Source organism: Lygodium microphyllum, chromosome 18 (assembly GCF_053477565.2).
Source record: "Lygodium microphyllum isolate KBCC chromosome 18, Lygodium_microphyllum_v1.1.10, whole genome shotgun sequence".
Lineage (NCBI taxonomy): Eukaryota > Viridiplantae > Streptophyta > Polypodiopsida > Schizaeales > Lygodiaceae > Lygodium > Lygodium microphyllum.
Window position 1 is genome coordinate 9,144,459 of NC_141152.1, and position 26,008 is coordinate 9,170,466.

General features: G+C 41.6%; 1 protein-coding gene across 2 annotated transcripts in view; it reads left to right on the forward strand.

The window, feature by feature from the left end:
* LOC148020564 (uncharacterized) overlaps positions 1-24,611 on the forward strand; it is a 44,817-nt gene extending 20,206 nt beyond the window's left edge. Inside the window, exons 2-3 of one of the 2 annotated variants that reach the window (XM_087699399.1) lie at positions 23,277-23,396; positions 23,489-24,611. In XM_087699399.1, the coding sequence (XP_087555525.1) occupies positions 23,277-23,396; positions 23,489-23,671 (303 nt within the window). In that variant the 3' untranslated portion in view covers positions 23,672-24,611. The remainder of the gene's footprint in view (positions 1-23,276; positions 23,397-23,488) is intronic. The other variant, XM_087699400.1, reaches the window with a different exon arrangement.
* Positions 24,612-26,008: the final 1,397 nt, after the last annotated feature.

Sequence of the window (26,008 nt, forward strand, 5' to 3'; positions counted from 1 at the left end):
TTAATTATGAAAAATGCTGGAAAAACCATTTGGAAAGGTTGCCAATTGTCAAAAATGCCCATGCAAGACTGAAAAACGTCTTTAGAGGCTACAGAGGCATTTTTATAAATTCAGCTTGTAAGAGAGAGGGAGGGGAGGCTATTGGTCTGATTTGCAGACATTGGAGGACCTTTTGAGGCTGCCAAGGCGAGAAGAAGACCAATGAATAGTAGGTGATAGCATCTACAGGTTGTTGAGACAAGGGAGCAGCAGTAAATAATTGATTTTCTTCAGTTCTTTGCATCTACATGCTGTTGTGGTAGGGCAGCAGTTGCATTTGACAGATTTTCAGTCATTCTTTGCTACAAAACTTTGAATTTTCTCTCTCTACAGCTTTCCCTCTCATCTCCCAGCCATTTCACAGCCTTGCTTCGAAGATCTCAGCATTTGAATCCTTGAAGGTTGAGAAATTTCAGATTTCTCTGTTGTAAACCCTAATTTGCAGTAGAAATTAGGGTTAAGTAGCAGTCTCGGGAAGTGTGCTAGAAATTGGAAGCTCCAAGACTTGGATTCAATAAGGCTGAAGCTGTTTTTATGGTATTCAAGTGGAGGGACCAGCAAATAATTGAATATGGAGGCATTTTCCATCTCCATAAGAGCGGGTGAAGGCCAATCGATTACCCGAATGAAGGGGCAAAACAGATTAAAGACTTGCTAGTGATTCATCACAGCAAGGGGTGTTGAAATAGCGAAAGGGATTGGGAGAATCCCATTGTAAATCAACTTCTTCTTTAATAAAGCTAAAGAAATATGAAAGGGGCGCCAATTTTGGGGCCAATCGGGTGTGCACTGTCCAAGATCAGTAGGTAAATTTGTATTTTCAGATTTGTGCTAATTGTTTGTTGCTGTAATTAAGTTGTAATGAGGGATTTACCACCCATCCACTGAAGGAAGGTTGGTTTCATGGTTCCATTGTCGGGACACCACTCAATCCCTTGATTAGGTGGGCCCAAGGCACTTGATTGCAAGCCAAAGCTTTGTGCTAGTGCTGATTTTTACTCTCAGCTGAGAAATTATAGCAATATGTCTTCATAAAGTGAGATGGACTCAAGCAGTGATGATGCCTCTCAATATGAACGTTCACATGGGAATGAAGGAAATGCAATTCTTGACCTTGGATAAGGTTCAAACCATGGACAACAAGCTGAAAATGTTGCTGTTGGGCAAGATGCATGGTCTTTAGGGCATAAGGAGGTTGATGACCAGCAAAGTGAAGAGGAATTTGATGACCAATTCAAGAATCGGATGAGGACAATAGCAAACCTCTTTGTTGAATTGGCAAAGAATCCTCAATTTACTCGATTTTTGAATGTTCCAAAGGACAGCAAAGGCAAGAAGAAGATGCCTTCTACACCTTTGAGACAACAAGATGCACCGAAGATAATGCCAAACCCTTCATTTGAAGCTCCCAAAGATGTAATGAAATAAAACAGTTGAGACCTACGGGGCAAGGAATTCAAATGCAAGGCCATCATAGAAGTGCCAATGGAATGGATTTTGGACAGCCAGGTGTGCATGCTATGATGGGGCAGCCAGGATATTTTGGTGGAAGCACGATTTTTCATGCTATGGCTGGACAAGGACCGCATACGGGAAAGTATGGTACAAATCTCAATGGTATACAGCAACCAATGCATGGTGTGCAAGGCCCAATGTATTCGCTCATGGCTGGAAATATACAAAACCCTATGTATGGCAGCATTGGCTTGATGCCTGGGGCGCAAAGTAGTATGTTTGGTATTGCATCTGCACCCCTGAATGCTTATGGGGCTCAAGGAATGAATGTTAGTCATGCAAATGCTCCATTTGGCATTGGTTTTGATGTAAATTCAGCAAATGCGCCCTTTTTGCAGCAGCCAGTGTATGACAACTTGACATCCAAAGGGGCAGCAAAAGACTATGATGAGGGTGGAAAAGGAGTGAAGTTTGAGTCCTTCAGTGGTGTAAAAGATAGGTTGAAAGCTTTGACTTTCATTCAGTAGTTTGATGCAGCCTATTCAAGGGGAAACTTCACGAAGTCCTCAATGATTCAAAAGGCAACCACTTTCTTGAAGGGGAATGCATTACAGTGGTGGTCCACTCTTTTGATGCAAGGTAGAGCACCATCAACGTGGGTACAATTCATGCAAATGTTTGCATCGAATTGGTTGACAAGTACCTTTGAGGTGGACATCATGACAGCTTGGAATAAGCCGGGTGCTAAGGGATGTAAGAATTTGGAACAATATAATAAGAAGTTTTGGGATGCATTGTTGCCTATTACTTCTTATCGCCCCGTACCCCTTCATGAGCAAGTGGAAAAATATGTTTGTGGGCTGCCCAAAGGAATCAGGGATTTTTACATTAAATCCACCGTTTCTAGCATATCTCAGCTTATAGAGACTGTTGCTATAGCCGATGCTTTGCTACGCGGGAAGGATTCGGGCTTCCTAGAGAGTGGGGAAAAGCCGAATAAAAAGTTGTTTAAGCGTGAGAAAAGAGGCAGATCCGAATATTAGCTTGAAAAGAGGCCAAAACAATAAAGAAAGGGCTTGAAAACATTGGCACAACGTAGGGAATTGATGGCTGCAAATAAATGTTTTATTTGTGAACAAGAGGGCCACATTGTAAGGAACTATCCCAATAGGTAGCAAGCTGGAAATCAGAAAATTAGGGAGATTCTAAAGGAAAGAAGCCTAAAACATCAGTGGGATTGGTGTCTAATGTTGTTAGTGATCGGCCCAATGATGATGCTACTGAGTTGTGCAGAGCATGGGGCAAAATTAGGGATCAACATGCATTGATTTTCTTTGATAATGGTGCACGAGCCAACTTTATCTCTATTGACATGGCCGCATGTCTAGGCATCCAAGAGCATGAGATGGGACCCATGGGCTGTCATGAGGACATGTATTTTTGAAACCTCACTTAACATGTGGATTAATTTTTAATCACATGATTAGGTAAATGTTGTACATGTGAGGTGTAACTGGGGTTAAAGTAAATTTACGAGCCTGGGACTCGAATAAAACACGGGATGTCAAAGGCAAAAGTTGATATAAGTTATGCTGCATAAGTACTTGGTGGAATCTAGTACTAGTTGTTGGCCTAAGTCGTCCATTTGACCATAAGTGTTAGTTGGTAACACTGGAGAAGTGGTGTTCAATGGTATCTAACACCAATCTGATGGTCAAAGTTGGCACAGAGACACTCGGGAATGAAAGTTGCCTAGCCAATTTAATTATTAGATTAATTTTCAGTATTTAAAGGCTGAAAATTAATATTTAATTATAGAAAATGCTGGAAAAACCATTTGGAAAGGTTGTCACTTCTCAAAAATTCCCATGTAAGAGTGAAAAACGTCTTAAGGGCTAGAGAGAGGCATTTTTATAAATTTAGCTTGCAAGAGAGGGAGGGGAGGCTGCTGTTCTGATTTGCAGCCATTGGAGGATCTTTTGCAGCTGCCAAGGGCAGGAGAAGACCAATCAACAGCAGGAGACAGCATCTACAGACTCTTGATGTTGGGAATAAAGGGCCATCGTGCCTTTTATATGTGCAAGGGTGTGAACACACCCTTAGTATATTTGTACTTTCATATATATATCTATCTAAAAACCTAAAGAGGTACACTCGTCATTGTATCCAAGAACGTCGTGCTCACTCTCCTCTCTACTCTGCACTCTCTCTCTGTCTCTCTGCTGTGTGAAAGCATTGCGTGTTTCGATCCTCGCCCTCTCTATCATAACAAACTGGTATCAGAGCTTATAGGTTGTGCATGCTTTTCAGAGTCATTAACAATCATCAGGTTGAGTGTCGCAGGCGAGTAGGAGTTGCAGGTCGCAGGCTGCAGACATTACGTAAGCAGGCGACAGTAGCAATTGGGCGCGATAGGGCAGCGTCATGGCACAGGGACACGGTGGATTGGGGTCGACGGGCTGCAAGTGTCAGACGGGATAGGCGGCACGCGACGGGGGTTGGTGATGACAGTCGACAGGCGACCACCTGTAGTGCCGACGGGCGTGTGGCGACCTGCATGGTGGGTTCAACGGACCTCCCGTCACATTTTTTTTTTTCTCTAAAAGAAAAGTATTTACCCCTTTCCTTTGCAGGCGTTCGTGCGTGTAAGCACAGTTCATGATTTTGGGCAAAATTGTGCTAGAAATTTGGGGATTTGTCCAGTTTTGATGCGAGCAAGACACAATAGTGATAGTTGTCTTAGAAATTGCAGGGATTTGTGACATTTTGCCTCCGACATTTGGGGCTTTTCATGTACATGCAAGAATTGGGCTGAAATTTACCCAATTTCTCGACATTGTTGCACATTGGACCGTGTGTAATTTGGGGCTTTTGCTGTTTGGGCAAAATTTGTGTGCCATCTGGTCATTTTATATACATGTGGGTTTAATTCCATGCAATTTGGACATCTAGCACTTGGAAAAATTTGGGGGTTTTGCTGAAATTGCTCTATTTTGGCAAAATTGGTCTATTCTATGCATGTCAGAGATAGTGCATATGTATGGTGGATGCTTTGAGGACAATATTTTGGGGCTTTTGACCGTGCGTGTCAAATTTTGTGCCTGTGGGTGCATGTACAACAGAAATTGCAGCTAAAATTTGGGACTTCGCATGAAATGTGATGTATTTGTTCTTGGAACAGCTGTAATCAATTGTGGAGTGCTGTAGCACAAGGTTTAGTGCTTCTGAAAATTTATTTGCAGATCTGAAATTTCTGCTTTTACGTGGTCATTTATTGCTGGTTGGTACTTGTTTGTACCTTGGTCACTTGTGTGACAGTTTGGGCCTGCATTTGCTGAATTTTTAGGTCACATTTGGGCTGAAAATCATGGCTGGCAGCAGAGAGAGCAGTAATGTCATGCACATTAAGAAGCTTGAAAGAGCACATAACTTTGCAGTTTGGCAAAAACAGTGCTATAATATCCTATTGCAGAAGAAGTAGACAAAGCCGATTAAGACCAAAGGGGCAAAGCCCGTACATATGGAACAAGAAGACTGGGATAAGTTAAATAAGCTTGCATGCTCAACCATGAAGCTATCGATTTCTATGCCTTGTTGTTTAACATTGAAGGTTTGGATTTTGCCTATGCTATTTGGACTCGATTGGAAGAACTGTATACCCAAAAGAGTGTTGTAAGTAGAGTTTATTTGTTGAAAAAGCTTATGGATTTGCGTACGAAAGAGGGTACAACAATGTCTACTCACTTGAGTGAGTTTAACTCCATTTTCAGCCAGCTGGTTGCCTTGAAGTTCTTGATTGATGAAAAATTTAAGGCTACGTTCTTACTTTGCACCTTGCCAGAGAGGTGGGATACATTCAGGACTGCTATGAGCAATTTTAATGCGATTCTTCTGTATGCTGATGTAGAGAGTGCCTACTCATGGAAGAAATGAATTGACAGAACAATGCATCCAGTAAGTCTTCCAGTGCTTTGCATACTAGGGGCAGATCATAGCAGAAAGGCAAATCTGATAGCAAGGGATGCAGTAAATCACGTGGTAAGGATGTTGAATGCCATCATTGTGGCAAGAAGGGTCACTTTAAACGTGACTGCTACAAATGGAAAAAAGAGAAAGGAAAGGGCAAGAAAGATGATAGCAAGGAAGAGAAGAAAGAGAGTCAGCCTAAGAAGAGCAGTGTCAAAATTGAAGAAGTGAATGTAGTCACTCATGACAGTGACAGTGGGAATGACATACTCTTTGTCTCGTCATACTTTAGTACACATGCTTTACTTGCAGATACGGATGATGACATGTATACTTGGATTCTAGATTCAAGTGTTCTCTTTCATGTCACCCCTTATCGTGAGTGGTTCTCTGACTATACAAGGGGTCGATATGGTGTTGTCCATCTTGGGGACAACTATGCATGTGACATTGCAGGTACTGGCAATGCGTAGTTGCAGTTTGAGCATGGTTCTGTCTTTACACTTCAGCATGTAGGGCATGTACCTCAGCTCAAGAAGAGCTTGATTAGCACAGGGCAACTAGATGACGATGGATTTCATACCACCTTTGGTGATGGAAAATGGAAGATCTGTAAGGGATCTAGAGTGATTGCTAGAGGTTGTAAAAGTGGTACCTTGTATCCTCTCTATGTATCTAGTGTGAGTGATCATGTTGTTGCCGTGACTGAGCAGCCAAGTGTTTCTTTGTGGCATAGCCGGTTGGGACACATGAGTCAAACATGAATGAAAGTGCTTTTTCATTTGGGTTACTTGCCTTGTCTTTGTTATACTGATTTTGAGCATTGTGATCATTGTGTTTATGGTAAACATTTATAGACGTCTCATAAGAAGTCTCTTTCACTGAAATCTTCTCCTCTAGAGTTAGTACATTCCGATGTATGTCAGATGCCAGGGTTATCTTTAGGGGAAAATAAATACTTTATCACCTTTGTCGAGGATGCTACACGGAAGCTATGGGTTTACCCTATTCGTAGCAAGGATGAAGTGTTTAAAAAATTCTTGGCATTGGTTGAGAATCAGACCGATAAGACACTTAGGTGTCTTCGCTCTGACAATGGTGGGGAATATGTGTCCCAGGTCTTTCAGGCATGTTGTGACAGCAAAGGGATAAAGAGGGAGCTCACTGCCCCTCATAATCCATCCCAAAATGGATTTGCAGAGCGTATGAATCGGACCATACAGGATAAGGTCCGTACGATGCTGTCTCATGCTGCATTATCCCATGGTTTTTGGGTAGAGGTTGTTATGACAGCCGTACAGTTGATTAATCGGTCACCAAATAGGTCTTGGGGGGTTGGGGGAGGGGGGAGTTCGCCAAGAAGCACGGTTGGGCAAGCCAGATTCATGTGCACACTTGAAAGTGTTTGGCTGCGAAGCATTTGTGCACATATGTAAGGAAAAACGCAACAAACTTGAGCCAAAGTCCTGTAAATGTATTTTCCTAGGATATAGTGATGAAGGTGAAACGGGGTATAAATTATGGGATCTCGAGAAAAGAAAAGTAGTATGCAGCAATGATGTTATCTTCCGGGAAGATCGTATGCATAAATAGCCTGAAAAGACTGAGGAGGTCCGAAGGGTTGTATTCTGGGAAGAAATACCTTTTGGACAGCAAAATGTGCCCGCTGTACAGCAACAAATACTTGGTGTAAATGAACTTGCAAATGCAGAAGATAATGTCGAAAATGATCAACCAGCTATTGCCCATAATGATGAGCCACTGGATGTGCAGGAATAACCAGGATAGCAAGCTGTTAATGCTGATTTGTAGGCTGAAATGCTAGGACAACAAGCTAAAAATGGAAATTTGCGGGTCAATAGCCAGCAAACAATGATCATTGGGTTAGGAGATCGTCTAGGGCTACTAGACAACGTGATAGATTTGTTCCTGGTACAAACAATGTGGTTGATTATGTCATGTTGACAGATTGTGGTGAACCGTCTTGCTTTAAGGAAGCAATGGACAGACATGATAGCAAGAAATGGTATAAAGCCATGTTGTGAGAGATGGAATCTCTTGAGAAAAATGACACTTGGGACTTGGTGCAGTTGCCTAAAGGGCAGAAAACACTTCCATGCAAATGGGTTTACAAGATGAATGTTACTTTTGGTTCCTCGCCAAAGTACAAAGCAGGGTTGGTTGCAAAGGGGTATAAGCAGGAACATGAAGTTGACTTTGATGAGATCTTCTCTCCTGTAGTTAAGATGACTACATTGAATCATTTTGGGCTTGGTTGGCTGAAGATATGGAGCTCATACAGATGGATGTAAAGACTGCATTCTTACATGGTGATTTGCATGAAGACATATATATGCAGCAGCTTGAAGGATTCGTGGCAAAAGGGAAAGAGAAGATGGTATGTAAACTCAAAAGGAATTCGTATGGCCTGAAACAAGCACCGAGAGAATGGTATTATAAGTTTGATACATTTATGCAGTCTCAAGGTTTTCATAGAAGTCAAGTGAATCACTGCTTGTATACCAAGAAGGCCGCAGATAGCAGCCTGATTATCTTGGTTTTGTATGCTGATGACATGCTGATTGGTGGCAGGGCTACTCATGCCTTGGACTCACTGAAGCAAAGTCTTCATGGCAGCTTTGACATGAAGGATCTTGATAATGCAAATCACATTCTTGGCATACGAATACTTAGAGATAGGTCAAAATAATTACTCTATCTATCTTAGCAAGAGTATATCTCCAAGGTTTTGTAGCGTTTCAATATGGAGGGGGGGAAGACAATTGGGGTTCCATTGCCTCCATATGTGAAACTCAATGCAGAGGACAACTCTATATCTGATGATGAAAAGGTTGACATGGTCAAGATACCATACGCTTCAGTTGTTGGCAGTTTGATATATCTTATGGTTGCTACATGTCTTGACATTGCCTTTGCAGTGGAAGTGGTTAGTAGATACATGGAAAACCTGGGAAAAAGCATTGGGAAGCAATGAAAGATATTATGAGATACCTCAAAGGCACAAACGAGTTGTGCATCTGCTTTGGAAAGCAGAAGGCATCTATTGTTGGCTTTACGGATGCAGACTATGCTGGTCATGCGGATTGTAGGAAGTCCATTTCTGGGTATGTGTTTATCTTCACAGGAGAAGCAGTCTCTTGGATCTCTAGGCTACAAAAGTATGTTGCATTGTCTACTATAAATGTGTTGCATTGTCTACTACAAAGGCAGAGTATGTGGCTGCCACTGAGACATGCAAGGAGACTTTGTGGCTTTCATGTTTGGTGAGAGAGGTTGGCATTACAGAGTTACCTGTTCTCCATTGTGATAGTTAGAGTGCTATCATACTAGCACGAAATCCCATCTTTCATACAAAGACAAAGCACAGATAGGTGAAGTATCACTTTATTAGAGATATACTGTATAGCAAGAGCATTGAGCTTGTCAAAGTGCATACAGATGATAATCTTGCAATCTTCTCACGAAGGGTCTTCCAACAGAGCGGTTTGCTCATTGCTGACAGATGGTGGGAGTTTGATAGATATATGTATTTCAGCTTTGTATATATCTAGACTTAGCTGATTCTTTTCTCCCCTTAAGGCACATTGCCTTTAGGTGGGAGGTTGTTGAGAATAAAGAGCTATCGTGCCTTGGTAGGGCAGCAGTAGTAAATGACTGATTTTCTTTATTTCTTTGCATCTATATGCTGTTGTGGCAGGGCAACAATTGCATTTGACTAATTTTCAGTCATTCTTCGCGACAAAACTCTGAATTTTCTCTCTCTACAGCTTTCCCTCTCGTCTCCCAGCCATTTCACAGCTTTGCTACGAAGATCTCAGTATTTGGATCCTTGGAGGCTGAGAAATTTCAGATTTCTCTGTTGTAAATCCTAATCTACAGAAGAAATTAGGGTTTAGCAGAAGCCTTTGGAAGCATGCCAGAAATTGGAAGCTCCTAAGACTTGAATTCAATAGGGTTGAAGCTGTTTTTAGCGTATTCAAGTGGAGGGACCAGCAAATATTTGAATTTGGGGCATTTTCCATCTCCTTTAAAGCGGGTGAAGGCCGATTGATTACTCGAATAAAGGGGAAAAATCGAATTAAAGACTTGCTGATGATTCATCATAGTAAGGGGAGTTGGAATACTGAAAGGAATTGGGAGAATTCCATTGTAAATCAACTTTTTCTTCAATAAAGCTAAATAAATACTGAAAGAGGCACCGATTTTGGGGCCAATCAGATGTGCATTGTCCAAGATCAGTAGGTAAATTTGTATTTTCAGATTTTCACTAATTGTTTGCTGCTGTAATTAAGTTGTAATAAGGGATTTTCCACCCATCCATAGAAGGAAGGCTGGTTACATGGTGAAAGCTCCTCTCATAAGAGTTTCTTGCGGGTCCTCGAGATGATGAGGGTGGTGTAGAAAACATCAAACTGAGAAGATGGTAGCTAAGTTAGGAGAATCATCACCATATCCTCAGAAGAGATCATTCGTCCAAGAGAGGTAAGCTTGTCTCTCATATCCTCCATGTTGCTATTGATGTTTTAGCCATGGTTTATGCTTGGTTATGCTATGTTATGGTTTGGTTTTTCTAGATGAGTTGAGCTCATGACAAATAGACATATCATAAGATAATCTGGCAATGCTTTTAAGATTCTTTGTGAGTCTTATGTTATGTTATGATTGGCTGGTAATTTTCAGCATGTGTTGGGCATATGGAATGGTTGAGCAACAATGCGCAATGTTGTGTTAATTATGAGGCCTTGTGGAAATTCCAATCTAGTATTTTGCTTTTGATGTATTTGGAAGTGCAATCGAGGACGATTGCAAGCATTTTAAGGGGGAGGACATTCATGAGGACATGTATTTTGAAACCTCACTTAAAATGTGGATTAATTTTTATCTACATGGTTAAGTAAATGTTACACATATGAGGTGTAATTGGGGTTAGAGTAAATTTACAAGCTTGGGATCCAAGGAAATCACGGGATGTCAAGGCAAAAGTTGCTGTAAATTATGCCGCATGGGTACTTGGTGGTATCTGGTGTCAGTTGTTGGCCTTGGTCATTCATTTGGCCATAAATGTCAGTTGGTGACACCAGGGAAGTGGCATTTAATGGTACCTAATGCCAATCTGATGGTTAAAGATGACGCAGAGACACTTGAGAATGGAAGTTGCCTAGCCAATTTAATTATTGGCCAATTAGATTATTTTTCAGGACATCAAAATAATTATTAGATTAATTTGCAGTATTTAAAGACTGAAAATAAATATTTAATCGTGGATAATGCTAGAAAAACCATTTGAGAAGGCTGACACTTGTCGAAAATTCGCATGCAAGAGTGAAAAACGTCTTTTAGAGGTTGAAGAGAGGCATTTTTAGTATATTCAACTTGTAAGAGTTTTGAGGCAGCTAGGGGTAGGAGAAGACCAATCAATAGCAGGTGATAGCATCTACAGGATGTTGAGACAGGGCAACAGTAGTAAATGATAGATTTTCTTAAGTTCTTTGCATCTATAAGTTGTTGAGACAGGGCAGCAACAGTAAATGATAGATTTTCTTTAAATCTTCACGAAGGAAGTTTGCATTTTCTCTCTCCTCAGTATTCTTTCTCATCTCTCAGCCTTGCTTCAAAGATTACAGTATCAAAATCACCAGAGGCTGAGAAATTTCAGATTTCATTGCTCTAAATCCTAATGTGCAGCAGAAATTAGGGTAGCAGTAGCATCGGGAAGCGTGCCACAAATTGGAAGCTCCAAGATTTGGATTCAACAAGGCTGAAGTTGTTTTTAGCCTATTCAAGTGGAGGGACCAATAAATCATTGAATTTGGGGCATTTTCCATCTGCATCAAAGCGAGTGAAGGCCAATTGATTATCCGTGTCAATGGGCAAATCAGATTGAAGACTTGTTGGTTTTTTTGGACAGCAAGGGGAGTTGGAACATCGAGACGGATTGGGAGAATCCCATTGTACATTAGCTTCTTTTTCAATCAAGTTAAGTAAATACCGAAAGGGACACCTGTTTTGGGGCCAACAAGGTGTCCAATGTCCAAGATTATATGGTAAAGTGTGCATTTCAGTTTTGTGAATTTATTAATTGCTGTAAATAGTGCTTAATCAGGTTATTTACTACCCTATCCGAGGAGAAAGGCTGGTTAGACATTGGATGGGGCATCAATCTTTGTCGTAGTTCTAGGCTATAGGTGATAGCTTCCATGGCTATTTGAGTAGAGCAACAACGGTTTTTCAATGTTTCTTATGATGAAACTCTAAGATTTCTCTCTCTATAGTATTCTCTCTCATTCCCCATCCTTTTCTTAGCTTATCTCAGCATTTTGCAGCAGTTGAGCCATTAGAGGAAGAGATTTCAGTTAATTTGTGTTGTGAATTTTAACTTACAAAAGAAATTAGGGTTTTGATTGTTAGCCTGCTCTTTATCATTCTCAGTCTGTCATGTCTTGGTTGTGAGCTCCTGTCAGAGTCTGACAGGAGACAAAGGAGCTCTGTCAGTCCTTTAGTGGCTGTTTTCATCAGTCCACAGCCTGCGGGAGTCACACAGCCCATACTGGGCTGTTATTGTGCAGTCGGCCCAGTTTTCTGGGCAGGTCGGCCAGATCTGGCCAAAGTCGGCCAGATCTGGCCGGTCGGCCAAATCTGGCCAGGTCGGCCAGATTTGGCAGGTCGGCCAGTTTACTGGCCTGGGGGCTATATATAGCAGCCCCCCCAGTCATTCCAGCATTGTATTCTGCAGGTTCAGCACTGTCTCCGTCATCTTCGTCTCCGGCATTGGTGCTGCCATTGCTTCCAGTCTGTTTTGATGCCCTCACTGACGCTCCGGGCTGCGTGCAGGGACTGCTCTGTCCATTTCAGTGTATTCAGCATTCATCTCAGTCAGTGCAGACTTTCTTCCTTCATTCCCTGCTTTCTCTCTCCTCTCCTCTATGTTCGTGTTCTTCTTCCGTTCCGCACTCTCACATGGTATCATCGCCTGATTGAGAGCACGGAGGACATACCCTCAGGAGTGAGATACCTTACTGCTGCTGCCATCTGATCAACAACTGCCAGGCGACTTCTTCTGGAGGCTCTTCAGCCTGCGTTTTCTGTCCACGCTGACTACAGAGGCTGCCACGTCATCCAGCGATGCAACAACCCTGCGTTTTCCACTAGGCTGTCCCTCCTTCTGCCGGGCGACTCATCTATAGGCTGCGTTTTGCTGTTCTGCTGGTCGCTTCCACTCCAGGCGGCACATTTCCTGCTGGCGACTCCTTTCTTGGCTGTTTCTTGGTGCTGGTGGTCTCTTTTCTGGTGATCGTCATCAGTTATCTTTGCATTTTGCAGATCCAGGTGTTTGTAGGCATACTCAGCCTGCGTCTTGGTGGTTGGTGACCAGATTGCTGGTCATGTTTCGACATCGGCACAACTTTCTTTGGTATTTTGCAGATTGAAAGATGTCTTACCAGTTTTCAGGCTTTGATGACTCAGAGGATGAACTTCTTTCTCATCATTCCTCTGAGCGGAGGCGGGATTATCATGAGGTTCGACGTCGGGAAGAACCTCCTCACACTCGTCCTTCTTCAGTCCATGCATCTCAGAGGGTTCCATCTACCGCGAAGGTTTCTTCCGTGAAGACTGCTTCAGATGTGCGGATGCCTTCCTTGATTTCCTCTATTCAGGTGCCGATTCTCCCTTCCTTTCCGAAGGAAGATAAGTTGGATGGTTCCAACTACTCCCTCTGGTCATGCAAGGTGGCCTGCATCCTCGATACATTTGACCTTTGGGAGCTTGTTTCTTCACCCATCGACCGTTCCCCCGCGGATTCGTCCGATGGCACCTCTATGGACCGTGCAGCCTTATGGGATAGGCTCAACTCTCGAGCCCGTTCCTTTCTTTTTATGAGTCTCCATGATTCCGTTCTTGTACATGTTCACAGGTTACAGACCGCGGTGGAAGTGTGGAAGAAGCTTGCGTCTTTGTATCAGCACAAGACATTTGCCCACAAGATTTCCTTGGAGAAGAAGTTGCAGATGCTCAGTCTTGATGATTCTCCTTCCATGAAGGAGCACATCACGAAGATGGAGGATATGCGAGGCGAGTTAGCCTCTCTTGGTCGTCTGATATCGTTTGAGGATATGGCGATGATTCTGTTGACTCAGCTGCCATCACCTCGTTATGATGTCTTCTATATCAGCCTCATCACTTCGAGGACCCGTGAGACACTCCTATGGGAGGAGCTTTCCCCGCTTGTCTTGGAGCATGACGAGCGACTCAAAGAGGTGGGAGCCAGTGGCTCCACCAAGGCATTTACGGCCGGCACAGGTGGCGGCAAGAAGAAGAAACAAAAGAAGGAGAAGGCCAAGGACAAGAAGGAGGAGGACAAGAAGGATGTGAAGGAGAAGAAGCCCAAGTGTCCCCATTGTGGGAAGGGCACTCATTCCGAGGAGAAGTGTTGGCAGAAGTATCCCCATTTGAAGCCTAAGGAGAAGGACTCGAAGGCGGGCCCAGCCACAACAGAATCTGCGTTTGTGCATGTCTTTGTTGAGGAGGATACAGTCCTAGCTTCTACCACACAGGAGAAGCCTTGGCTCGTCGACAGTGGAGCATCTTCACATATGACCTTCCGTCAGGATTGGCTTCAGGATCTTCGTTCCAGAGGGGGTACCGTCACCATTGGTGACAATTCTACAGTCCCTGTTCGAGGCGTGGGGACTTTACCTATGTTTTTTGACAGGCGGTCTTCCTCCGCCAAAGTTCTCTATGTTCCTGATTTGGGTTTTAACCTATTATCTGTGCATGGCCTTACTCAGCTAGGTACCCGAGTCATTTTTACACAGGATGCAGTCACAGTGGAGGATGCTTCTACAGGTGATGCTCTTTGGACAGGTACACAGGAGGGTGGGCTTTATACGCTCACAGCCTTGGCTGCGCGGACTTCCCATGAGCTTGGGCTGCTTTGGCATGCTCGGTATGGTCATTTGAACCTCGATTCTCTTCGGCGGGCTTCTAGGAGGAAGATGGTGGAGGGAGTTCCTGATTTCCCTCCTCTTCACACTTTGTGCCCTAGCTGCTTGAGGGGCAAGCAGCACAAGCAACCTCACCCTCAGGTTGCTTCTAGTAGGGCTACTTCTCCACTTGAGTTGGTTCACACCGACCTTTGTGGACCTATGGGCATGGCCTCCCTTGGGAAGGCCAGGTATTTGATGCTGATTGTGGACGACTTTAGTCGCTATGTGTGGCCTTATTTCTTGGAGTACAAGAGCGAGGCGTACTCCCGTTTCTGTGAGTGGCAGGTGTTTGTGGAGACCCAAACAACTTCCAAGGTTCGTGGCGTTCGAGCTGATCACGGTGGCGAGTTCACTTCTCACCTTTTCTCTCAGTTTTGCAGGGATCATGGTATTCGGGTGGAGTATTCCCATCCGAACACACCATCAGAGAATTGTGTGGTGGAGCGTGCGAATCGGACCATGGTGGAGATGGCCCGATCTATGCTGGAGCATAGGAATCTTCCTCATTTCCTTTGGGGTGAGGCGGTGGCTACAGCGGTGCATATTCGCAACCGCTCTCCGACTTCGGCTTTACAGGACATGACTCCCTATGAGGCTTTCTTTAGGAAGAAGCCTTCCGCGTCCCATTTTTGCGTCTTTGGGTGCGATGCTTTTGTCCATGTGGACAAGAAGAAGAGGAAGACGAAGTTCGACTCTAAGTTGAGAAAGCTTATCTTCGTGGGTTATAGTACGACCACAAAGGGATATCGGCTCTACGACCCGATGACGCGGAAGGTTGAGGTAAGCAGGGATGTGATCTTTGATGAGGCTTCGGCCTCTGAGGATCCGATTGATGGTTCCATTACAGATGTTTCTTCGTCATCGACGGACCCCCCCCCCCCCCCCCCCCCCCCCCCCCCCCCTTCTCTACCTTCACTTCCTTCCAGGATACCCCTTAGCACCCCCCCTATTCCTCCTCCTTCGGCTTCTCTTTCCCCTTTGGTGGATGTGACTCCGTCTTCTACGAGCTCTTCCATCTCCACTTCGGGATCTTCACGGGATACACAGCCTTCTTTTGATGCGGAGGATCTACCTTCACTCGGTGAGGGGGAGTGTCTCTCTGCTTGTTTAGCACATGTGATGCACATGGCAGTTATTTCATGGTAACAAGCCAAGGGTCCTAAGGATGTTGTGGGTGTGAAATGCAAAAGTTGTAAATAATTATGTGTGATAGATACTAGATGGTACTTGGTGTGAAATTTGGGCTTAAGCTAATTTATTAGCTACTAAAGTTAGTGGTGAGGTTAGAGATTAGGCATTAATTAATTAATTAATGTTGATCTAAGGGCTAATAATTGCTCACGGATATATGGAAGACAAATTGGCCTAGCCAATTTAGTTATTGGTTGGTGAAATTAATTTTTTGAGTACTAGAATAATTTGTATCTGCAGCTGCCATTTCTAAAGTAATGAAAAATCATCTTTCAATGAACTTGGTTTTTACTAAGCATAAATATGATAATGAGAATGTTGGAAACATGTCTAAGGTAGAGAAGGATCGCATGTCATATCTGAGATATATGTTGATTGCTTCTCCCAGTCAGTTCTAGGGCAGCTATTGCTTGAAAGACCAGAAGATCGTAGCATAGATCTTATTCCTAGAAGTAGCCTACCTAATAAGCTACCCTATAGAGTCATTGCAGCCTAACAGGAGGAGATTATGAGTCAGGTGGATGAGTTGTTAGAAAAAGGGATAATTCAGCCCAACTCATCTTCTTTTTGTTCTTCGGTGCTTTTAGTGTAGAAAAAGGATGGTTCGTGGTGCATGCATATTGATCATCGTGCTCTGGATAAGATCACAATAGAGAATCACTTTTTGGATTTCTCGGATCAATGATGTTATAGATAGATTGCTGGGGGCAACCATATTCAGCCATATAGATTTCAAAAGTGGATATCATCAAATATGCATTAGACCACAAGATGTGTCTAAGACAACATTTAGGATATCTTTTGGATTGTACGAGTTTCTTGTTATGCCTTTTGGACTTATGAATGCTCCTACCACTTTTAATCAGATGATGGATTTATCAATGACAAGAAAAATAAAATTTTCTTGCATGAAATGCACTTTTTAGAGCATATTGTATCGGCTGATGGTATTCACATGGACCTTGGAAAGGTTAAGGCAATATGATTATGGCCACCTTTGAGTATTGTGTATGAGATCCGTAGCTTTTTGGGTTTATGTTCTTACTACAAGAAGAATGTATGTGGGTTTGTGGAAATTATATCTTCATTGCATGCTTTGTAGAAGAAGGATGCGTCATTTAGATAGACAATAGTGGAAATTTCAGCATTTGAAAAGAAGAAAAACACGACTTCAGATCTTGTGCTTGTGTTGCCCGATCTAAGGAAGTCATTCGTAGTTCAATGATGCATGTGGTAACAACATTGGGAATGTTCTTATGCAGGATGGCTGAGTTGTGGCTTATGAGAGCCGAATTCCCTACGGTGCAGAAAAGAATTTACAGGTTTATGGGAAAGAGCTCTTGGTTGTAATTCATGCACTGTCTATATGGAAATACTATTTGTTAGGGCTTGATTTTACAATGTAGACAGATCATCAGACTTTGAGGTACTTTTTGACGTAGACAAAGTTGTTAGAGAAGCATATGAGATGCTCAAAATTTCTCTCTATGTTTCATTTTCAGATTGTATATATTAATTGTAAAAAGAATGTTGTTGTTGATGCACTATCACGTAATCCACAAAATCCAACCATAAACATAGTTTATCACACTGAGTTGGATGCCATGAAAGAGCAATACACTGCTGAATCGGACTTCGCTAATGTTTATGATCAGCTTTGCAATGACCGTGATGATGCATGGACGATTGTATCACAAAGTAATTAAGGCTCAGAGTTATCACTATTCTTTGTATGTAGGACACATGTATTGATGCCATGGTCAAGGCAGTAGAGCATTCAGGACATGTATTGTATGTTAGAAGGTAAAGCATGATAGTCAAAAGATGCTAGGTTTGTTGCAGCCCTTGCCTATTCCAGATAGGCCTTGGTAAAGCATTGCAATGGATTTTATTTTTGAGATGCCTAGGACACCTATAGGGAATGACGGGATATGGACTATCGTTTGCAGGTCTAGTAAATAAGTCCATTTCATTTCGGTGAGGAAGAAAATAAAGACTGATTATATGACACAATTATTTTGGTAGCACATCTTTAAGTATCATGGTATATTAGAGTCGAACGTTAGTGATCGAGACCCTTGGATGATCAATTTATTATGAAGGGGTTATTTGAGAATATGAGTATCATGTTGAAATTCTCATTATCCTTCCATCTGCAAACAAATGGTCAGTCTGAGGAAGCAAATTCCATAGTGTTAGATCTTTTGAGGCTCTATATTTGAGATCACAAGACACAGTGGGAGCAGTATTTGCCCTTGGTTGAGTTTGCTTACAATAACACAGTATATAGATCCACTGACAAAGCTTCATTTGAGGTGGTTGAGAGTGGCAAGAAGATACCACCTATCTTGCAAACTAAGGATAAGATCTTTGAAGCTGATCGTTATGTGAAAAACTTGGATGCAGTCTATACAAAGATAAATTATGCATTTTAGAGATTGCAAATTATCTCCACATTGGTGGATACACAATGCCTTTAATGTCAGTTTGTTGAGGTCTTTTCATAGTGATGTGCTAGAGAATATGCCTGTTGAACTTCAGCTTGAGGTTAAGTAGGATGAAATTTTGGTACTCAAGTAGTTTTTGGTACACAAGGAAAGAAAGGTTAAAGGTAAAGTTTCTAGGAGATAGTTGAATCATGAAATTTTTAAACTTATTCACCAATGGATGCCAAATGGATGGAAGAGAATGACTTGACAAACCATTCTCAATTGTTGCAGCTTTATCTAGATGCTTTTTAGTTGGAGCCTCGGACTCCGTGAGGTTCAGTAGAGCAGGGATGCGAAGTATTGGATGATGCTCAAGTGGGAGGTAGTACTTCCACTCCTCTAGTTATAGACAGCTCTCACATGTAGTGGATCTTGGATGTATTCAACATGCATCCAAGTTACTGTGCTGAGAGTATGTTTGCCATGAGGTTACTACTTAGTGTACTCGTCACTATGAGATGTATGCGGATGAGTATGAGTTTCACCCAAGCATGGAACTATACTTTGCATCAGCTTATGATCAATTTGGCATGAATTTTTCTCAATTTTGAGACAAAAATTTTGATAAGTTTCAACTTAGTTTTTGCTTAGTTTGAGAACTATTTTATGGTCACTTTTGGAATCAATTTTGCATCAGATTTTGCATTGATTGCTGATCAATTTTTTCAGGCACATTTAATTTTGGGTAGGGTCAGAAGGGCTGAAATTAGTTTTTAGAATTATTTAATTTTGAAAATTAATTAAAGGGTTGGATAATACTGAAAAATGGGTTAGAAAGTTGTCACTTAGCAAAAATGCCCATGTAAACTGAGAAAATGCTTTTTGGGGGTTGGGTCTTAGCCATTCAGTCAGTTTTATTGCTTGGGAGAGGGAGAGAGAGCTGTTGGTCCATTTTCTAATTAGAGAACAACAATTTGCTGCAAAAGATAGTCATCTAGGGGCCTCAACAAGCAAGGACAACATAGAGTCACCTTCCAGGGGCTGGCAACAGCATTGTTGATTAGGTGACAGCATTTTGAAGGTGCCTGGCAATAGGTGATTGCATTAAATGCAGGCTAGAGCAAGCAGCAAACAGAATTTAGGGTTTTCTCGCAAGGAAAGTCGGATTTCTCTCTCATCTTGGCTTTCTCTCACCTTCTTCAACCCATTCTCACGAGATCTCAGTATTTCTCAACCATTTTGAGTAGATCTCAGTCAACTTTGGTGGATAGTAGAGAGATCTCTGTTGTAAACCTCAAATTTTTGAAGACATTAGGGTTTGACAGCCACCTTGGGATCCGTGTCAATTGGTGAAGGCATTGTACATTGAATTCAACACTTGAAATTTGTGTAATTTTCAAGGAATTCAGAGCTGGCCCATTAATTATAATTTGAGGCAGCGTTTGGCTAGTTGGTGGTTCCATTTGTACAAGTCATAGGTGAAAAATCAAGGGATAATTGGCTTGAATTGATTATTGATTGTTGCTATAATAAAAAGGATTTTCGGAATAACAAAGGAGATTGTGAATCTTAGCTTATACTCATTCTATTAGCAATCAAGTTAAAGAAATACCAAAAGGAGCACTAGTTTTGAGGCCAACAAGGTGTCAAATATCCAAGATTATTAAGGTTATTTGTGCATTTCAAGTTATATTCATTTACTGATTGCTGTAGTTAAGTGCTTAGTCAAGGAATTACCACCCTTTTCAAGAAGAAAGGTTGGTTTCATTTGTCTTAAGACTTTGGTCTAGATGTCAGTCTTCATCTGTGTGCTCCAGCGCCCAACATTTTTAGCACTCATTCTTAGGACTATACGTTCCACGTAGGTTGCTCCATCGGAGCCTTGGATTTTCAGCCATGTCTTGTTGGTCGCAGCTTTAGATCTTGTCTAGTATGGAGATAGGGATATTGTCCTCTCTCTTCAGGCCTAGAATTAGGCCTACTTTGTATTCTAATTGTCACAAAGACATGTATTTTGAATGCATAGCTTTGGCATTGTTAAGTTGTGCACGGGTGAGGTACACGAGAAATGCAATCCAGTTAAATGACAATGAGACTGAAGTAATCCCGGTGATCAGTGGGTGACATTGGAAAAAGTTATAATAATGTGTACTTGACAGATATTAGGTGGTATTTGGTGTCAAAACTTGGCCTAGAACATTTAATTAGCCATTATGTCAATGGTGATATTAGGGAATTGACATTAATTAATTGACTAATGCCAATTTTGGGCTAATGAATACTCAAGATCACTTCGGTGATAAATTGGCTAAGTAATTGTTAGCTAGTTCGATTATTTTTTAAAGCCATAAATAATTATTACTTTTTTAAAATTAATATTAAAACAATTAATTTAATAAAGCTGAAAACTATTTTGAAAGGTTACTAACTTGCCCATGCAAGTGGGAAAAACTGTTTTGAGATTGGTGGAGAGAGAGAGAGAGAGAGAGAGAGAGAGAGAGAGATTACCGAAAAAAAAAAGAGAGAGAGTTGTCATTGTTGTTGGAACAATTGATAGGCCATTTCTAGCCAATAGAAGACCCTCTAGGAGCTAGTGACATGTCTAGAAGAGACTACAACAGTAGGTGACAGTAGTTTGAGGGTTCTTTCAGCCAAGCAACATCATATTCGGGGTGTTCCATCAATGGAAACAGCTTTCTCGGCTGTCTAGACAAGCCAACAATTGATTTCTTCCATTTTCTCATGATGGAAGTCTGAAATTTCACTCTTCTCAGCATTCTCTTCATCCTCTAGCCTATTCTCATAATTTCTTAGCAATTTCCAGCAAATTTAGCCATTGGATGTGGAGATTTTGACTAATCTTTACTGTAAACCCTAATTTACAGCAGAAATGGGGGTTTGATAGCCAACCCGAGAAGCGTGTTGAAAAAGCGAAGGCCTAGAGACTTGAATTTCAATCACTATTGAATTTGGGGCAATTTCAAGAGATTTAAGTGGCCATTCAGCTAGCAAACATTTGGTGCTGAATTTATCACCCAAGGAGCACAATTGAAGGCCAATTCCCAAGCAAACCAAGGAGCGAATGATGGTCATTTATAATAGAAGAGGTAATTGGAGAGTGAAGAAGATTTAGGGAACCGCATTGTGTTCCATCCAAATTGCAATTCAAGATAAATAAATATAGCAAGGGGCGCCAATTTCGGGGCCAAGAGGTTGTCCAATCTCCAAGACTAAGTGGTAATATTTGCATTTTCAGTTTATGTGAGTTTTATGCGTGCTGTAAATGTTGTCTAATCAAGTAATTACCACCCTCTTGGAGAAGAAAGGTTGGTTTCACTTACCAACATAGAGATGGAACTAGTTGTTTCTCTCCAAGGTCAAGTTTGAGGCACCTTTAGCTATCATCTTGGCTATTGCTATCCTCTTAGGTTTTACATCTATGGTAAAGGTGTTGCTTTGAGTTTTCCTTTCTCAAATTGCTATGGTGAATTACATTCAGTTCCCTCTTAGCCTATCGACGATCTTTGTCACGGACACCCTTGCCTTACAGCTATTCTTTATAGGGGGTCCTACCACCTTTTTCTTGCCTAAAGAAAAAAAGGGGAGTGAGAGAGAGTCTCTCTCACACACACACACACACACACACACACACACACACACACACATACTTAATGCCTAATTTTACTCCATTAGAACGACCCCAAAAGAGTTATTTGTGTAAAAAGCATTTAGTTTAGTTAGTAGGACAAATGCCCAAAAATCCTCCATACAAGGACGCGGGCATCCATCACATGATCACCCCCTCCACTCCTCAAGTGTTCATTCACCTATCATCCTGTCTTGCTGTCCATGGACCACCACTATACGAAAGGCTGCCACTATTGACAAGAGCTGCTTCCGCCACTCAAGAGGCTGCCACCAGAACCAGCAGCTGCTGCAGTGCCCTCCACTGGCTGCCACTGCCACCAGCTGCCACTCTGCCCTGAAATGTTGTCGTCAGCCATAGATTGCTATTGGCATCTGCCACAGCAGCCTCTTGAGTCTGCTGCCTGCATTTGCTGCAACCAGGTTGGAAAAGTTGTTGCCATCATCATCTCTATTGACTGCTTTAGGTGGAGCTGCGTTTTAGCAAGCAAAACTTGCGTTTTGCTGCTCGGAGTCATCTTTGGCATCCTGCTGATTAGGACTGCCTTTTGCTCCCTCCACTCACTCCTTGCATAGGTGCTGCTGCCCTTCATCAGCTGGGACAATGTTGTCATCTTGAGGCACTACAAAGTCATAAGACTCCTTGGCTCTTCTCAGCCCCGGTCCTAGAGACACAGAGACTTGAGGTCATTGTATCATCATTGTATTTTCTTCATCATTCTCTTGTCTCCACTGCAGACCCTACATGCTTTTTAATTTCGGAAGAAAAAGGAAGGTGTTTTTTTTTTCGGGGTGGGGGGAGGGGGCGCAGGCAGATGGAGTTTATGGTGCCATAAAATATATCGAGGTCCAATACTGTTATGTTTGAGAGCAGGTCTGGTGTCCAGAGTCGGCAGGCTGATGGAGTCTATGGTGCAATAAATTACTTCAAGGTCCAATACTGTTATGGTTGAGAGCAGTTCTTGAGTTCAAAGTTGGAACTTTTGTACTGTCCTATGACGGAAAATGTGGTGGTCATCTTTACGAAGGCATTTCTGCCAAAGTTGGAGCTTTTGTCCCATGACAGGAAATGTGGTGGTCATCTTTAGGAATGCTCTTCCATTGCATTCAGTTTCTTTCTCATTTGTGCTCCTTGGGATTTTAGGAATGCCTAGGATCTGAGAGGGGGTGTTTGTACTTTGTAGTCATGGTGATCTGCTTGTGAGCCTTATCCATTCAGGGATCTTTTTTGATTTTCTATCATCTCATTTCATATGGCTGTTTTGGTTTGAAGAGAGAGGAGATTCGCAACAGGCAAGGATACAATTCTGTACTCTGGATATTCTTTTTGTGGTGTATATTGTGTTAGTACCAATTAAATTGTGGCTAAAATGTACTTCTCTTCTCAAATGTTTAATTACTTTGTAGGCAGCTTGTCTTTTTGCGCCCCAAAGAATGTAGCTTACTGATCTTTCCTTTCTTCACGGCCAAAAGTCTGCTTCTGCAAGTAATTGTGTGTCATTATTGTGAAGGAACTGACAACTAAATCTTTTTTCCTGCTGTGCAGCTCAAAACTCTTCGAGTAGTATGTAAAAAAAGAGAGAAGGGAGACCGAGAATTTTGTCCTTATCATGTCACACTGATAACACCACCTCCTCGAAACCTTGGTATACACTGCCTCCCCTTGGTGAGTTAATTGTTGACGGCTTTTGTGTCATATAAAGATGCCATCTATGTATGCAAGAAGCTGATAAATATTTTATACTTGATAACTGGTAGCAGAACACGCAGTGTGGTGAAACTGTCACCGTCAAAGGTGAGCATTACATCGTTTCAGGTGTGACCTACAGATACCAGCTTAGAAGAGGCAAATATGAACCTTGTCAAACACGACTTGATGTACTGTCAACAGGGAGGTATCTAGTCAATCTGTACTTAGAGGAGTTATTTGACCAGTCGTAGAACAAACATTGGTCTTCTTCAGCAGTGTGACTTATCTGATTGTAAGCAAGATACTCTGCAGAGAAGAAAACAGTTGTCTGACAATTCCACAGTCTGCTCTGTTTTGTAAGAGCTATTAGAGGCATACGTTCTTGTCGCTTATGCTCGACTCCTGGTACAAAGGTTTTCATTTCATTGTACGAACCCAGGAGGTGCCCAGAGAGAACCACTCTCTCTGCCATTCATGGGCACTCTTATGTAAAGTTCAACTGCAATCTTGCCAATCAATCACCATGCATATGCTTGTTTGGTGAGCCGCACTTAATAAAATGTCAAAATCTGTAAGTAGCCACATGTATAAGGCTGCAAAATGATTCAAAAGCCAAGTGTCTGTCTGTCTCTAAATCCAACGTCTAACAAGTAATAGTTTTTTAGTGCCCGCAAAACAGCATATGGTAGATGCTGCAATCTGTAAACAAGGACAAGTAAAAGGTAATGCTGGATGAAGCAAGGATATATGTTCGACGGTGCATGTTGTGAGATCTCACTAGATATTTCCAAATGGATATCAACCAAGGGCAACATTAGAGTATACTTGGATATCGTCGAAAGTAAAATTTTATGAGGAGGAATGCTTGCTAATCTTCACTCATTGTGAGTGAAGATCGTGATTCACAAAGCGCAGCTGGATTTCTTGCAGATCTGCAGGTATTAAAGGTTTCAACCAAACAAAATACGTGTTTCACGAGTCGCACAAAAGGCACCTGGACAGGTGGCACAGGTCTCTGGCTCCAACGGAATTGAGGACGGTCGTACAGCTATTCGTTGTTGCGCCAGAGAGCGCTTTAACAAAATGTGTTGCGTATGGCACTCTCTCTTCGAAGAGAAGCTCGTGCTAATGTTCTCCTTTAGTTTGGAGAAACCTCTAGGGTAAAGGGGCCAATAGATTGTCATCTAACAATCCTCCATTATAATTTTTTTTTTCCAAGTGAGTTGCATAAATATTTGTTAATAGTCAAACTATTTATATTATATAGAGCTCAATCAAAAAATATTAGGATATTTTGATATTTTTATGAAGTAGCCTTAGTTATAAATGAAAGGTTCATAAAAGAGGGACAGCGAGGGTCAATAGAGTGACACTCGAGGATGCATTGCTTTAGGGTTTTACAAAATCCAAAATATTTTTTTTTTAAATGGCTCAATTGTTTGACTTAAGTTAAGCTCATTTGTAATTTTTAAAAAATTATATTATATTGTTAAGTGGCTAAAAAAGCCACATCTTTCTTGTAAATTGTCACTCAATTGGGGTGGGATGTGTTTTCCTTTTGGAGGGCACTACTCTATTGGCCCCTTTACCCTATGCTTACAATTGCTTTCGAGATCTTGTGGTACCCCTATGAAATCTTTGCATTGGCCTCATTTATCAAAATATATAGTAATGCAACATTAGCATCAACACAAGCATAGACCTTGGTTGAGAGTTGACATTGTTTTACAACTCACATTTATTGATACAATATAATAACGATGCATTTCAAACTAATCACAAACATTAATGATGCATCGTCTTATTTTGGTATTTGGTTGAAATGGTGTCGAGTAAACCTTTGTTCCATGTGGGCTTCTGGGCTTTTAGTATCTACTTGGTCTAAGCTTACATGATGTGCTCATTGAAATAGAAACTACATTAAATTTAGCCATTTAATGGTTGATGTAGGGTCATAACTTTGATCCACAACATAATCGGACATAAAAATTACAACAAAATCCTAGTTGTCATGGTCTTTTAACGTGTGAAGCTTTTCACTTGGTGCTTTTTATTTGTGTTCTTTTTCTTTATGGCTTCAAATTTACTTGGTGCCATTGTTGTTAAGAATCTCATATTTCTTTGATAAAATATGATTGTTGGGTTAGCAAATTTGTAATCAAAATTTTAGTAATAAACCCAAATGCAAGAACCTAGTTGGTTGGGTATATGGTGTACATGAGTGAAGGTTTAAGAATCAATTCTCAGGCGGTATAGTGGGAGATCATCTTGCTAACTTTCGAAGCCTTAATCTGTAAGGCGGACTTGACCTTGGAAATTATGTGTGTCATGAAGCAATTCAAATGCATTGCAATAAATTATCAGTATTATCAGTTATCTCAAGTTGTGTTGGCATAGCTCGTTAGGGTATATGCTATCACAATGATATAGTGGCATAGTAGATCATCATTGAAAAATTTACCCCATGCGACTTAAGATGTTTACTCTTAGGGAAGATTGATAATAACAAAAGGGAAATGCTTTCACGCACGCTCATCTACCCTTGCTGATTGGTTACTTGTTTGTCATATTTAGTATAAGGTACATCG